This window comes from Cetorhinus maximus, chromosome 21, assembly GCF_964194155.1.
Source record: "Cetorhinus maximus chromosome 21, sCetMax3.hap1.1, whole genome shotgun sequence".
NCBI lineage: Eukaryota > Metazoa > Chordata > Chondrichthyes > Lamniformes > Cetorhinidae > Cetorhinus > Cetorhinus maximus.
In genome coordinates this window covers 31,662,230-31,678,179 of record NC_135899.1, presented here as the reverse complement: position 1 = coordinate 31,678,179, position 15,950 = coordinate 31,662,230, and the positions used below count along the sequence as shown (strand labels likewise).

The 15,950-nt window shown below is 45.1% G+C and overlaps 1 protein-coding gene across 1 annotated transcript in view; it reads right to left on the bottom strand.

The window, feature by feature from the left end:
* The window catches only part of LOC144695821 (class I histocompatibility antigen, F10 alpha chain-like), a 55,948-nt gene that overhangs the window by 14,381 nt on the left and 25,617 nt on the right, over nt 1-15,950 (bottom strand). The window contains exons 3-4 of the mRNA XM_078566837.1: nt 8,883-9,158; nt 8,487-8,765 (exon numbers count right to left, since the gene is read on the bottom strand). Coding sequence (XP_078422963.1) covers nt 8,487-8,765; nt 8,883-9,158 — 555 coding nt within the window. The remainder of the gene's footprint in view (nt 1-8,486; nt 8,766-8,882; nt 9,159-15,950) is intronic.

Sequence of the window (15,950 nt, the reverse complement as noted above, 5' to 3'; positions counted from 1 at the left end):
AGTGGGAGAGAGATGTGTCCTGGGGGCGTTGGGAGACGAAGGTCTAGGTGTGACTGGGAGAGGAAGGTGTATTGGGGTTGGGGTGTGAGGTGAGGTTGAGAGTGGGGGGAGCTATGGTGTCGGGAGGGGTGAAGTTGTGGGGGGGAGCGGGAATGATGGTGTCGGGGGGTGAGGTTGGGAGGGGAGGAGGGTATGACGGAGGAGAATGCGGAGCTGGGGAGGTAGTTGTAATGGAGGAGGAAGGTGTAAGGGAAGGAGTTCGGAGGGGGGAAAGAGTTCAAAGGAGGTAGGAGTTCAGAGGGGGAAGGACTATGGGGTGGAGGAAGGAATTCGGAGGGGGGCAGGACTTCGGGGAAGGAAGAGGTTCAGAGGGGGCAGGACTTTGGGGAGAGGAAGGAGTTTGGAGGGGGGAAGGAGTCCAGAGGAGAGGAAGGAGTTTGAAGGGGAGAAGGAGCCCGGGGGAGGAAGGAGTCTGGGGCGGGGAGGAAGGAGTAAAGGTGGAGGAAGGAGTAAGTGGGGGGGGTCAGTGTCCAGGTGAACATGCAAGGGAGAGGTCTGTGGAATCGATGACTGCCTCCTGGGGAGTGAAATGAGGGTGGGCATGACAGGAGGGAATGGTGAGAATGAGAGAGGGCAGAGTGAGACGATAGGATGGGAGGGTGAGGGTGCGATGGCAGCGGTAGAACAGACGGCGAAGGTGGCTGGTGGAGACTTGGAAGCAGTCACGGACCCTGGGGATGGGAAAGAGGAGGTCAGGGAGCTCAATGTGGATGGGGGTGGGATTCTCGGGAAGGTCGGGAATGTGCATGTTTACGTTCGGGTTGGTGGGTGATGGTGGGGAGGTGGAAGGTGATGCCGGGGGCGGGGGTTCAACAATGATGGGGGAAAAGAGGTGGGTGACTGGGGCCGGGGAAAGTACAGGGGAGCTAAAGACAAACTTCATCAGCACCATGCTTCGAAAATCAAAATTGAAAGGAGCCACGTGTTGGCTGGAAACAGGTGCTGCATGGGAGTGCGATCAGTGTGGGTGGAGATGCGGGTCAGCTCACGTAGATAACTGAAAGTTAACCACAGCAGGCAGCATTCAAAATGCTCTGGACATTGAGATGAGTATGATGGAGGAAAGATTTGTGAGTGTGGGAGTGCTCTAAAAGGCCCTGCCCCACACACACACTTCTCCCTCCAGAATTACTCATGGGTGGGCTATGTGCAGCTGAACTGCTAGAGGGGGAGGGGATGCAGTGGAGGACTCGCAAAGCCTGTCAATGAAGGTGAAAGACACCATTTCACATTATTCAGTGAAAGTGAATATATTTTCAGATTATAAAGTGACAAAATTTGTTTACCTGTGCAGCCTCTTGTGATCAGAAATTCTTAACTTTCCTTGGTCTACCCCTTCTAGGTGCTGCCCTGACATCCGCAGCAGGGGTGGAGACAGCCTGTGCAATGGTCGGCCTTGTTGCCTCTGATGACTTCAGCGTGGGTCCTCTGGAGAGCCGAGGCCTTGAGGGTCTGGGCTTGCTCTGGCTGTCCTCCTGTGGGCCAGCTGCTCCCTGTGCGGTGACAGAGGACAAGGTTGAGGGGGGTCACAGGCAAAGGAGACTCGGAGAGGGAGGACAGCCTCTGAGATTCCTGAGTGGATGACCCAAGCGTGTCCAACTGCCACTCCTTCTCCCTTCAGGTGTCTGAGGGCCCCGGCCTGACTCCTTGAGGGGAAGGAGCACCTGGAGAGACGTTGAGGTGCCCTGTTTCCCTTTTGTGTTGCCACTGCAGGAACTTACCCATGGCTGCTGCGATGGAATGAAGGTCTGCATGCATCTCCTGATGGTCCAGGGTTTCCATGGCGTCTGCCATCCTTCCCATGGAGACCTCCATGCATATGTGGGCACCACTTCATCAGAGAGCAGGCAGATGCACTCCTCCCACTCATGTGCCACTCTGTTGAGGGCTTCCAACAGCTCTGCATGATGTTCCCACGCCTTCTGCTGACTCTCCACGATAAGCTGAAAGGCCAATTCCAGAGGCTCATCATCTGACTCGGGCCTCACAGATGCCTCTTCCCCAGCAGTCCTCCGAGTGCCGGGAAGCTCGGCTGAACCTGCCTCCTCCTGCTGCAGACACGTGTCCGTGCAGTGACTCCCAGATTGTGAACCCGAGCATGCTCTAGATCTAGGTCCCACTGATGTGTGTGTCTCTGTGTTGGTGGAGGGTCTTCCAGGCTGCTTATTTCCAGCTCTTCAATGGAGGAGGTGGCCTCTTGGCTGGAGGTGAGGACCTGGATGGAGCTGAGGGACTGGCTGGCTGAGGGTGTCGGTCACTGGGCAGAGCTCCCTGTGAACCAAAGTAGAGATAGTTAGTGCATGGCAACAGAGTGAAAAGCAGGAGAGAGAGAGAGAGCTCTCACAGTTGTGTTGAGAGAGGGATGATGTGGTGCAGGATCCACACGGAGGGTGCTCGCCTCTGGCCTGTCACCGCAGGCAGGGTCCACATTCTCACCAGCCAGCGCGATGGCACACTCCTCAAAGTGAGTGAGGGGCCTAATGTGGGCCACTCCACCCCCAGTCTGGGGCCTCTCCCTGCTGTTGTGAGCCAGCTTCTCCTGCCTGAAAACAGATGGAGAGAGTGTGAGCAGGTTGCATGGCAATGCCTGGAATATTTGTTCGCTGAGCGGAGCCATGTACAGGATGAGGATGTGAGCTCCAGAGGATATGAGACTGATGGAGATGTGAGGGTGTGTGTGAGAGTTAGTGGTGTTGGTCCCTCAAGGCGTGAGATCCCTGTGGATGTGTGCTGGGTTTGTGAGTGTGTGAGTTGAGAGTGCTGAGAAGAATGACTTACCCTGGCAGAATGGGTGAGACAGTTTATCCTCTTCTTGCACTGGCTGGCTGTCCTCTTTTGCAGGGCATTGGTGCTGGCCTCCGCTGCCACCGTCTCCCATGATGGATTCTCGACCTTGCTTGCTGGCCTTCGCCCTGAGCAGGGGTTGAGGACATCGCAGTGGTCCTGCACAATGTCCAGCAGGCGCTCGAGAGAGGTGTCACTAAATCTGGGGGCAGCATATTTCCTCCATTTGGCAGCCATCAGTTCCCAGCAGCTTCCTATCCCTTGAAGAGAGCTGGCTCTGTGCAGGAGCAACTTTTAAATTTTACTGGTGATCAAGAGTAGACCGATGAGGCAGTAATTGGCCGGATTGGATTTCTCCTGCTTTTTGTGTACAGGACATACCTGGGCAATTTTTCACATTGTTGGGTAAATGCCGGTGTTATAGTTGTATTGGAACAGCTTGGTTAGGGGCTCAGCAAGTTTTGGAGCACAAGTCTTCAGTACTATTGCCAAAATATTGTCAGGGCCCATAGCCTTTGCCATATGCAGTGCCTTAAGCTGTATCATGAAATCATGTGGAGTGAATCGAATTGGCTGAAGACTGGCACCTGTGATGCTTGGGACCCCTGAAGCAGGCTGAGATGGGTCATTCACTTGGCACTTCTGGCTGAACATTGTTGTGAATGCTTCAGCCTTATCTTTTGCACTCTTGTGGTGGGCTCCTCCATCATTGAGGATGGGGGTATTTGTGGAGCCACCTTTTCCAGTGCGTTGTTTAATTGTCCACCACCATTCACCACTGGGTGTGGCAGGACTGCAGAGCTTAGATCTGATCCATTGGTTGTGGGATCACTTAGCTCTGTCAATCACTTGCTGCTTATGCTGTTTGGCACGCAAGTAGTCCTGTGTTATAGCTTCACCAGGTTGACACCTCATTTTTAGGTGTGCCTGGTGCTGCTCCTGACATACCCTCCTGCACTCTTCATTGAACCAGGGTTGATCCCTTGGCTTGATGGTAATGATAGAGTGGGGGATATGCTGGGCCATGAGGTTACAGGTTGTGTTTGAGTACAATTCTGCTGCTGCTGATAGCCCACAGCGCCTCATAGATGCCCAGTCTTGAGGTACCAGATCTGTTAAAAATCTATCAAATTTAGCACAGTGGTAGTGCTACTAGTGCATTTCTGGTGGTTTCTCCAGTTTCATTCCTTTTTATTGGCTTTTTAATAGTTTGATACAACTGAGTGGCTTGCTTGTATTTAAGAGTCTGGAGCCTTCTCATCTGGAGCAAGACCAGGTAAGGACAGCAGATTTCCTTATCTAAAGTACATCAGTGAACCAGATGAGTTGTCACGACAATGGTTTCATGGTCATCATTAGACTTTTAATTCCAGATTTTTTGTTGAGTTCAAATTCTTCTGCCATGGTCAGATTTGTTACCGGGTCCCAGAGTATTACCTTGGGTTTCTGGATTACCAGTCCAGTAATAACACCACTATGCCACTGCCTCCCTGATTCCACCTCTATCTCTCTGTAATGGTGATTAGATTTAAACCATTCAGATAAAGCGTATCTTTTTTAACTACTATTGTTTGCATGGACCTTATTATCTGGTGCACTATTAGCGTTAAGCTCTCTGTATCTTCTTGTCCCATTTTTCTTGTCTTTGCCCAAATCGCAACATTGTTCTATTATCTCAACTTTTCTCTTTAGATCTCTAAATCTCCATTCACCCGAACTATCCCGCCACCCCTATTAGTTTAAAGCCTTGTCCGCAGCCCTAATTATATGACTCGCCAGGACAATAGTCCCAGCCTGGTTTAAATAGAACCCATCCCAACAAAAAACTCTCTCTTTCCCTGAATGTTGTTCCAATGCCCCTTGAATAAAAACCCCTTCTTCCCACAACGCTCTTTGAGTCATGCGTTAATCCTCTAATCTGCTTGTCCCTATACCAATTGCCACATTGATCAGGTAGCAGCCCAGAGCTGATTATCTTTTAAGTTCTGCATTCTAAGTGACACCCTAACTCCTCAAACTCTCTCAGTAAAGCATCATTCCTAGTTCCACCTGTATCGTTGATTCCTTTGAGGACCATGACACTTGGATTCTCTTCTTGGTTTCCCCCCACCCCGCATCCCAACCACCACCCCACCCCACCTCCCCCATCCCACATCAGCATCACACTCACTCCAAGCTTGTCTCCACCATGAGGAAATGGTTTTAACCCTGGCATCAGGCGTGCAACACAACCTCCAGAACTTTCAGTCATGGCTGCAAGGAAGAGAATCTATCCCATTGACTATACTTTCCCCCAACACTACCACATTCCTTTTTCACTCCACCCCCTGCAGTCCTTGTTCTCATTGCACAGATGGCAAGTACCTCGTATTTGTTGGTCAAAGTCGGGGACCAGTGCTACATCCTGAATCCCAAATTCTGCCTGACTCATAGTCAGACCCCCTGCCCCCTGTCCCTATCAATTGACCAGCTCTGAAGTTCTACTTAATCCAAGAGGTATGACTGCCTCCTCAAACAGAGTGTCCAGGTAACTCTCCACTTCCCTGTTGCTCCGTAATTCTGCAGTTCAGACCTCAGCTCAGTAACTCTGATCCAAGGTATTAAAGCTGCAGACACTTAACACAGATATGGTTGATAAATGTTGTAATCATGGCACACGAACTCTCCTGCCATCTTGACCTAACCTTATTTATTTATTTGATTAGACAACTAGTTAATAATTTAGTTAAGTAATAATAGGTTACTGTCTACTAGATTGGAGACAAAAGAAGAACAATCACCATTTACCGGAGATGCCAAACAAACCTTACCCCACCCTCTAAGTGCTCAGCCCCTAGCAACCACTCTCATGCTTTGCTTGAAGGATCAAACCCATTATAATGTTATATGTATGTTTGTAAGCATGATAACATCGAATCCCATTGTGTCAAACTAAGTTGGTTTGTGAAAAACACAATTCTGAAGGCCATTTCATCAAATCCCACCTCCTGGTTGAGTTACTTTCTCAGAAAGTTTGAGTGCTGTGTGGATTTAATCACCTGTCTTGAATTTATATGAACAGCTACACAGCAACATAAATCAGCTCAAAATTCCTGCAGTCAAAGATGGTAAAAATCTCAAAACATGACAATATATGACTTGCTTGGTGATGTCTTTCATTTTAATTTTCTTCTTTAAGCTTGTTATGGACAAAGAAATAGACATGTTGCAAAAAAATGTTTTGGAGTGGGGGAGAGTGGATTTTAGTAAAATAAGGCAGGATCTGGCCAAGGTAGACTGGGAACAGCTACTTGTGGGGAAATCTACAGAAGAGCAGTAGGGGGCGTTCAAAAAGGAAATGGGGAGGGTACAGGCTCAACATGTTCCCTCTAGGGTGATAGGAAGGAGTAACAAGCCCAGAGAACCATGGATGACCAGAGATATTCAGGATACGATGAGAAGGAAAAGAGAGGCTTTTAGTAGGTACTAGGGGAGCAAATCAGCAGAGGCATTAGTGGAGTACAGACAGTGCAGGGTGGAGCTTAAGAAAGCAATTAGGAGAGCAAAGAGGGGATATGAGAAAGCTCTGGCTGGTAAAAGTAGGGAAAATCCCAAGATATTCTACAAGTATATCAATGGGAAGAGGATAACCAGGGAAAGAGTAGGGCCCATTAGGGACCAAGCGACCAATAGGATCTATGGGTGGAGCCAGAGGACATCAATAGAGTGTTGAACGAATACTTCACTTCCGTCTTCACCCAAGAGAATGAGGATGAAGGTATGGAACTCGGGGAGAGAGACTGCGAGGTTCTTGAGCAAACTGATATAGGGAGTGACAAGGTATTGGAGGTATTGGGAGGCTTAAAAGTGGACAAATCTCCAGGTCCAGATGATTTGTGTCCCAGACTGCTGAGGGAGGCAAAGGAGGGGATTGCAGGGGCTCTCACCCAAATTTTTAATTCCTCTCTGGCCATGGGGGAGGTGCCAGAGGACTGGAGAACAGCTAATGTGGTTCCGCTATTTAAGAAGGGTTGAAGAGATAAGCCAGGGAACTACAGGCCAGTTAGTCTCATGTCAGTGGTAGGGAAACTATTGGAGAAAATTCTGAAGGAGAGAATCTATCTCCACTTGGAGAGGCAAGGTTTGATCAGGATAGTCAGCATGGCTTTGTCAGAGGGAGGCCATGCCTAACAAATTTGATTGAATTTTTTGAGGAGGTGCCAGGTGTGTAGATAAGGGTAGTGCAGTTGATGTAGTTTATATGGATTTCAGCAAAGCCTTTGACAAGGTCCCACATGGGAGAATTATAAAGAAGGCAAATGCACATGGGATACAGGGTAATTTGATGAGGTGGATTCAAAATCGGCTTAGCTGTAGAGGACAGAGGTTGATGACAGAAGGCTGCTTTAGTGACTGGGAGCCAGTGTCTGGTGGCGTACCACAGGGATCTGTGCTGGGTCCCCTGTTATTCGTCATTGTCATTTATATAAATGACATAGATGACTATGCGGGAGGTAGGATTAGTAAGTTTGCAGATGACACAAAGATTGGCCGGGTGGTTAGCAGTGAGGTTGAGTGTCTTGGGCTACAGGAAAATATTGATGGGATGGTCAAGTGGGCAGATAAGTGACAGATGGAATTTAACCCTGAAAAGTGTGAGGTGATACACTTTGGAAGGAGTAATTTGGCAAGGAAGTATTCAATGAACGGCATGACACTAGGAAGTTCTGAGGAACAAAGGGACCTTGTCCTGTGTGTCCATAGATCTCTGAAGGTGGAGGGGCATGTTAGTGGGGTGGTGAAAAATGCATATGGGACACTTGCCTTTATCAATAGAGGCATAGATTACAAAAGTAGGGAGGTCATGTTGAAGTTGTATCGAACCTTGGTGAGGCCACAGCTGGAGTACTGTGTGCAGTTCTGGTCGCCACATTATAGGAAGGATGTGATTGCACAGGATGGGGTGCAGAGGAGATTCACCAGGATGTTGCCTGGGATGAAACATTTAAGTTATGAAGAGAGGTTGGATAGACTTGGGTTGTTTTCATTGGAGCAGAGAAGATTGAGGGGCAACCTGATCGAGGTGTACAAGATTGTGAGGGACATGGACAGGGTGGATAGGGAGCAGCTGTTCCCCTTCATTGAAGGGTCAGTCATGAGGGGACACAAGTTCAAGGTGAGGGGCAGGAGGTTTAGGGGGGATGTGAGGAAAAACCTTTTTACCCAGAGGGTGGTGACGGTCTGGAATGCACTGCCTGGGACGGTAGTGGAGGCGGGTTGCCTCACATCCTTTAAAAAGTACCTGGATGAGGACTTGGCACATCATAACGTTCAAGGCTATGGGCCAAGAGCTGGTAAATGGGATTAGGTAGGTAGATCAGGTGTTTCTCACGTGTCGGTGCAGACTCGATGGGCCGAAGGGCCTCTTCTGCACTGTGTGATTCGGTGATTCTGAAGTCTCTCTCTCTCTTTCATTTTCTTATGAATCATTTTCCTTGGCACAGTCTCAGTTTCCCTTCCCCGCTACCATCTATATTTCACTCATTACCAAAGCCACAAACTCCCACCCCTCTCAATCTCACATACACACGCGCACATGCACACGCATGCACATACACACACACACACACACACACACACACACACAGAGTACAATTCCTTACCCCAATGATAGAGCTGGGTCACTGCCAGGCTGCTGTGTTGAATTTGACAGGAGTATTGATCCTCATCTCCAGCATTTATTTCAATCTCTTTCTGGATCTGATGGGTCCCATCGTGGTTGGGTCGAACCCCCGAGGATAGTGTCTCAGACATTACCTCTCCATCCCTTAGCCAGCTCACCTCGATGTCTAAGGGATAAAACCCAGTAACCAGGCAGGAGAGAGTGAGCGGCTTGTACTGACTATTGGAGTCACTTCTGGAGATGAACACTTCAGGCTCAGCTGTAATGGGAAAGGGTGAAAACACAAACAATAGACAGACACTGAATGGAATGGGAGAACGCTTTCATAGACCAGTGAAGTTAGATCAGAACTTGGGGTCAAAACTGAAATAATCACCTTTCTTTTTGAGATATTCCTTTCCAAATTGTAAGCGCACTTTTAAACGTTTAACCAGGTCTACTTCCAACTGCCATTTCCAATACTTGTTCCATGATTCATCGGAATCCCATTTCTCTTTAGTTTTCACTGCATTAGGATTAGTTGCGACCCATCTCATTTTGTCTGGCTCTAAACTAATATAATCCTTTCCATCAAACCCAAACCGCATCGATCTCTTAATGGAGCCGTCATCACTTACTTCAACATTCCTTATCCATTGGAAAGTGTGAATTCCTGTCAATAATCAGCAGAAAAACAAAAATCAATGAATAATAGAAAAAGTCTGTTACATTGCAGGATTTCGCTGTGGGCTCAGTATCACAGTAATAGATCTCGCTGTGGGCTCAGTATCACAGTAATAGATCTCTCTGTGGGCTCAGTATTCCAGCAATAGACCTCTCGCTAGGCTCAGTATTACAGCAATAAATTGGGCTCAGTATCACAGTAATTGATCTCTCTGTGGGATGTCAAGGAACTATCATCTAACCCTGGGATACTTTAAAGCAGCTTTTGTTTGTGTGTGTGTGGCCAACTTAATTAAACTAGAGATGATTCGACTGCAATATTTAAATTAACAAAGGATTTAGGTGTGAAACAGGCATTTGAAATGGAGATGAGTAAACAAGGGTGAGGTCTCAGCAGGGAGTGTGAATGAAATTTGAATTTTTAGATAAGTCGGAGAGACATTCGATTTTCAAAGGGACATGCAAAATGTTTACAACTGGAAGATAAATAAGGCAAGGAAATTACATTGATTTTTCCTGAAAGTGCTGGCCATAATAATAACATGAATGCCTGTTATAGTCTGGGAAAAGTAACTTCTGAAGACAGGTTGAAACAATGGGATTTACAGATCAAAAAGAGAGAAATATATTTAAAGACTGATGGAAGGCTGTGTGAGGGGTGGCCATGTGTGATCCTGAAAGGTGCACTGTGTGAAATAGACTGGTGGGAAAAGCCTCTAGACCCCCTGCAGAAGTTAGCTGTTCTAGTAACCAAAGTTGTGTAAAAAGCCTTTGGGAGTCTATTGTCCAGTAGGTGCTTGTGGTAAAATTGCTGGATAACTTTATAAATTTAGAATTTATTTAGACTGTTGCCTTAAATAAGGTGTGTAGTTGGGAGTCTGGTTAAGTAGAAATTTTGGTAATCGTTAGAACTGAGTAACTGTAATTTTGTGCGTGTTTAAGTTTTTTCTTCTTTTGTTAGTGAATGTTTTAAATTAATCTTTAAGATCTCTAAAGGTGGTCGGGACTCATTACTTCTGACTTTAGTGCAGAAGTCTTCTCGTAATGAATGCGAATTGCAAAAATCATCATGATAGCATGGCTAAGTTTCCCTTGTGGATTTGGTCAGCCTGGCAAATACCACCTGCCATATCATAACAAAATTGGGGGCTCTTTGCGGGATTTTTGAAAATCCTTGATTGGCTTGGAGTTGGTGAATTTTAAGTCTATGAGTACGAGAAGAACATTGAACTCAGGAGTTCGTGTTGAGGGATTTTAAAGTGGTGAGACTGCAAAAATGGCCTAACAATTGCTAAGACCTTTCTGGGATGTGACCTTGATTGGTTTACAAAGGCTCAGGTAACGGAATTGCCAAGTAAGTTGCAGTTAGGATGAAGCACTGGGCCAAAGACAGTGGACATAATTGAAGTAATAGTGCAACATCTAAAATTGAACGGGATACCTGAAACTAGTGAGTCACAGTTGGAGGTAGTGAGACTTCAGTTATGAATTAAGAATCTTGAACTTGAGCAAGCAATGGAAATGAAGAAACTTGAATTAGAGGAAGAGGAAAAGGAAAAGGAAAGAGAACCAGCATTTAAAAGGGAGCAAGCAGAAAGGCAGGAGAGAAAGAAAACAGGAAAGGGAATTGGAACTGGAGAAATTAGCAATGGCGGAAAGAGAGAAGGAAAGGGAAAGAGAATACTAGCTTAAAAGGCTGGAAGTTAAAAAAGAGATCTCAGATGCTGAGAAAGGTTCTGATGGTGAAACAATCACATTCAACCCAAAGCCCAGTGGGGAGATGTCTAAATTTGTGCAAGCTCTTCTGAAGTTTGAGGAAAGGGATGTAGAGGTGTTCTTTATTTTGTTTGAGAAGATAGCTAAGCAAACGAAATGGCCACAAGAAATCTGGACATTGCTTCAACATCTAGGTTGGTAGGTAGAGCTCATGAGGTATCTGCATCGTTGTCAGAAGTATCGATGGATTGTGATGCAGTAAAAAAGGCTACTTTGAGTGCATGTGAGTTGGTTCCGGAGGCGTGCAGGCAGAAATTTCGGAATGAATGGAAGTAATGAACAGCCTGGGGATAAAACAGCTTAAATCATCAGCTTATCACAAGGTGCCTTAGAGAGATGGCATCAAACTTTAAAATCCATGATGAGAGCTTATAGTCAAGGCTACCTACAGGGCTAGGATCAAGGGATTCCATTCGTGGTATATGCTATTAGGGATGCCCGGATGAATCGACTGGATTTAGTCCTTTTAAAATTGTCTATGGTCATGAAGTAAGGGGACTACTTAAGTTGATTCAGGAGAAACTAGTGGGTCAGAATTCAGTAACTACTCTCCAGGATTATGTGACAAACTTCAGGGAAAGATTGAACAGATCATGTGAGTTACCTAAGGAACAGTGAAAGATATCACAGGAGGTGATGAAGACAAGTGCAGATAAGAGTGCAAAAACTCATAGTTTTGTTGCTAGTGAGAAGGTGTTAATTTTGTTACCAGTGTTAGGCAAACCATTAAAGGAAAGGTTTAGTGGGCCTTGCTGGATTGAAAAGAGACTGAATGAAGTAAATTATTTAATAAATACTCCAGAAAAAATGAAGAAGCAGAGAGTGTGTCATGTAAATATGCTTAAAAACTACTTTGACAGGGAAGAGGAACAAAAAGAGTTTTAAGGTGGTAAATAAGGAGAAAGAAGTAAAAATGAAGGATTCTGAAAATGATTTTCCTCTAATCAAATTGGATAATGAGGGGGTACTTAAAAATGTAAATGTAATATGGAGGTATCTTCCAGACAGGTGTCAAAGTGATTTGGAGAAGTTATCGCAGCCACACAAAGCTATTTGTGGGAATAAGCTGGGGAAAGCAAATTTAGCTACGCATGATGTAGATGTGGGAGATTCAGTTTCAATAAGGCAACATCCTCATAGATTAAATCCAGTAAAATTAACTCAGTGCACAAAGAAATCAAATTCATGCTTCAGAATGACATAGAGTCTAGTTGCAGTAACTGGAGTTCACCTATTGTGATGGTGCCGAAACCCGATGGAACACAAAGACTGTGTGGATTATCAAAAAGTAAAAGCAATGACAAAAGCAGATTTATATACTATTTCACAGTTGGGAGATTGTATTGAGAAAGTGGGACAATCACAGTTTTTGAAAGTGAGGTAGTTCACTCTGAAGCAAGGGTGTTAAAGTTGAATAAAGGAAATTATGAAGGCAAGAGGGACAAATTGGCTGAGGTACATTGGGAAAATATGTTAAAAGGTATGACTGTACATGGGCAATGGATAGTCTTCAAAGAACTATTACATAGCTTACAGCATCTATACATTCCTTCAACGTGCAAAAACCCAAAAAAGTCAGTCTAACGTGGCGGACAAAGGAAGTTAAGGATTATATAAGCTTAAAAGAAAAGGAGGCTTATAAAGTTGCCAGAAGTATAAGTAAACCTGAGGATTGGGAGGTTTTTAGAATACAGCAAAGGAAGACCAAGAAACTGGTAAAGAAAGGGAAAATAGAATATGAATGTAATGTAGTACAAAACATAAAAACGCACTGTAAAAGCTTCTACAGGTATGTAAAAAGGAAGCGTTTGGCTAAGACAAATGTGGGTCCATTACAGACAGGAGAATTCATAATGGGGAATAGAGAAATGGCAGAGAAGCTAAATGATTATTTTGTGTCTGTTTTCACTGAGGAAGATAGAGGAAATCTCCCAGATTTAGAGATCCAAGGGACTAGGGAGAATGAGGAGTTGAAGGAAATTAGTATAAGTAAGAAAGTTGTGTTGGAGAAATTAATGGGACTGAAAGTTGATCAGTCCCCAGGACCTGACAATCTGCATCCCAGAGGGTTGCTGTAGAGATAGTGGATACATTGGTGATCATTTTCCAAAATTCTGGAATGGTTCCTGAAGATTGGAAGGTAGCAAATGTCACTCCACTATTTAAGAAAGGAGGGAGAAAGAAAACAGAGAACTGCAGACCTGTTAGCCTTTTATCAGTAGTAGGGAAAATGCTAGGATCTATTATAAAGGAAATGATAAATGGATACTTGGATAATCATGATCTTATTGGGCATAGTCAGCCTGGATTTGTAAATGGGAAATCATGTTTGACAGACTTGTTGGTGTTTTTTGAAGATGTTACTAATAAAATTGATAGAGTCGATGGACTTAGTATACTTGGATTTTCAGAAGGCTTTTGATAAAGTCCCCCCACAGGAGGTTGATTCGTGAAATAAAAGCACATGGGATAGGAGGCAATATACTGGCCTGGATTAAGGATTGGTTAACAGGCAGTTGGACAGACTTAGTGAGATTAGAAAGTGTAGATGTACAAAGGGACCTGGGTGTCCTTGTCCATAAGTCACTGAAAGCTAACATGCAGGTGCAGCAGGAAGACTAATGGAATGTTAGCCTTTATTGCAAGAGGATTTGAGGACAGGAGTAGTGAAGTCTTGCTTCAATTGTATAGAAGCTTGGTTAGACGGCACTTGGAGTATTGTGTGCAGTTTTGGTCCCCTTACCTCAGAAAAGATATTATTGCCATAGTGGGAGTGCAATGAAGGTTCACCAGTCTTGTTTCGGGGATGGTGGGACTGTCTTATGAAGAGAGATTGCGCAAACTGGGCCTGTATTCTCTAGAGATTCATAAAATGAGAGGTGATCTCATTGAAACCTACAAAATACTAAAAGGAATAGACAGGGCAGATGTAGGTAAGATGTTTCCCCTGGTTTGGGACTCTAGAACCAGGGGAAAATTTTCAAAATAAGGGGGAGCCACTTCGGACTGAGATGAGGAGAAATTTCTTTACTCAGAGGATTGTGAATCTTTGGAATTCTCTACCCCAGAGGGCCGTGGAAGCTCAGTTACTGCGTATGTTTAAGGTAGAGATTGATAGATTTCTGATTAACAATAACGTAAAGGGCTATGGGAATAGTTTGGGTAAAAGGCATTGAAGTGTTCAACCAGCCATGATCATATTGAATGGCAGAACAGGCTCGATGGGCTGAATGGCCTTCTCCTGTTCCTAGGTTCTTATCACAAAGATTGACTTGCCGCGAGGATATTGGCAAGTACTATTATCGGAAAGAGCAAAAGTGATGTCGGCTTTTGTGACACCAGATGGACTATATCAGTTTAAAGTTATGTCATTTGGTATGAAGAATGCACCTACAACATTTCAAAGTCTGACAAACAAAGTAATTGCAGGACTGAGCAATTGTGCTGTTTATATTGACGACTTGGTCGTTTTCAGTCAAACGTGGAAGGAGTATTTACAACATCTGAAAGAACTGTTTGATTGACTGCAATAAGCTAATTTGGTGGTGAATTTGGCTAAGAATGAATTTGCAAAAGTGCAAGTTACATATCTAAGCCATATTGTTGGACATGGCTAGGTGGCTCCGAGAGGTGTGAAAGTAAAGCTTTCGTAAATTTCCCAGTGCCAATAACAAAATGGGAAGTTTTGAAATTTCATTAGTGGATTTTACTGGAAGTTTGTAGCAAATTTTAGCAGTCTAGTTGCTCCATTGACTGAACTACAAAAAAAGAACAAGCAATCTCAATGGGCATAGTAGTGTCAGAATGGACTTGACAATTTAAAAACCTTTGTTGACTATTACACGAGTTTTGACAGTACCTAATTATGCCAAGCAGTTTAAGTTGGCAATTGATGCAAGTGATTTGGGTGTTAGTGCTGTGTTGTTACAAGGAGATGAAACAGGAGTTAAAAAGCCGGTGGGATATTTTTCACAGAAGCTGAATATACATCAGAAAAGATACTCAACCATTGAAAAACAGACTCTAGTGGCAGAATCGTCCCAGATTTGCGGAAAGTGGGTTAGCGGGTGGGTAAAACATCGTTTTACCCGCCGGCCGCGATGGCAGGTTTTCACACCATATCATCTCAAACCTGCCACATTATATATTCATTCCCGGGAAACACGCCATTTCACAGGGTCAGAATCACAGAATCACGCAGTGCAGAAGAGGCCCTTCGGCCCATTGAGTCTGCACCGACACGTGAGAAACACCTGACCTACCTACCTAATCCCATTTACTAGCTCTTGGCTCATAGCCCTGAATGTTATGATGTGCCAAGTGCTCATCCACGTACTTTTTAAAGGATGTGAGGCAACCCGCCTCCACCACCCTCCCAGGCAGCGCATTCCACACCGTCACCACCCTCTGGGTAAAAAAGGTTTTCCTCACATCCCCCCTAACCTCCTGCCCCTCACCTTGAACTTATTCCCCTCGTGACTGACCCTTCAAATAATAGGAGCAGCTGCACCCTATCCACCCTGTCCATGTCCCTCATAATCTTGTACACCTCGATCAGGTTGCCCCTCAGTCTTCTCTGCTCCAATGAAAACAACCCAAGTCTATCCAGCCTCTCTTCATAACTTAAATGTTTCATCCCAGGCACCATCCTGATGAATCTCCTCTGCACCCCCTCCAGTACAATCACATCCTTCCTATAATATGGTGACCAGAACTGCACACAGTACTCCAGCTGTGGCCTCACCAAGGTTCTGTATAATTCCAACATGACCTCCCTACTTTTGTAATCTATGCCTCGATTGATAAAGGCAAGTGTCCCATATGCTTTTTTCACCACCCTATTAACATGCCCTTCTGCCTTCAGAGATCTGTGGACACACAAGCCAAGGTCCCTTTGTTCCTCAGAACTTCCTAGTTGTTTGCCATTCATTGAATACTTCCTTGCCAAATTAGTCCTTCCAAAATGTATCACCTCACGCTTTTCAGGGTTAAATTCCATCTACCA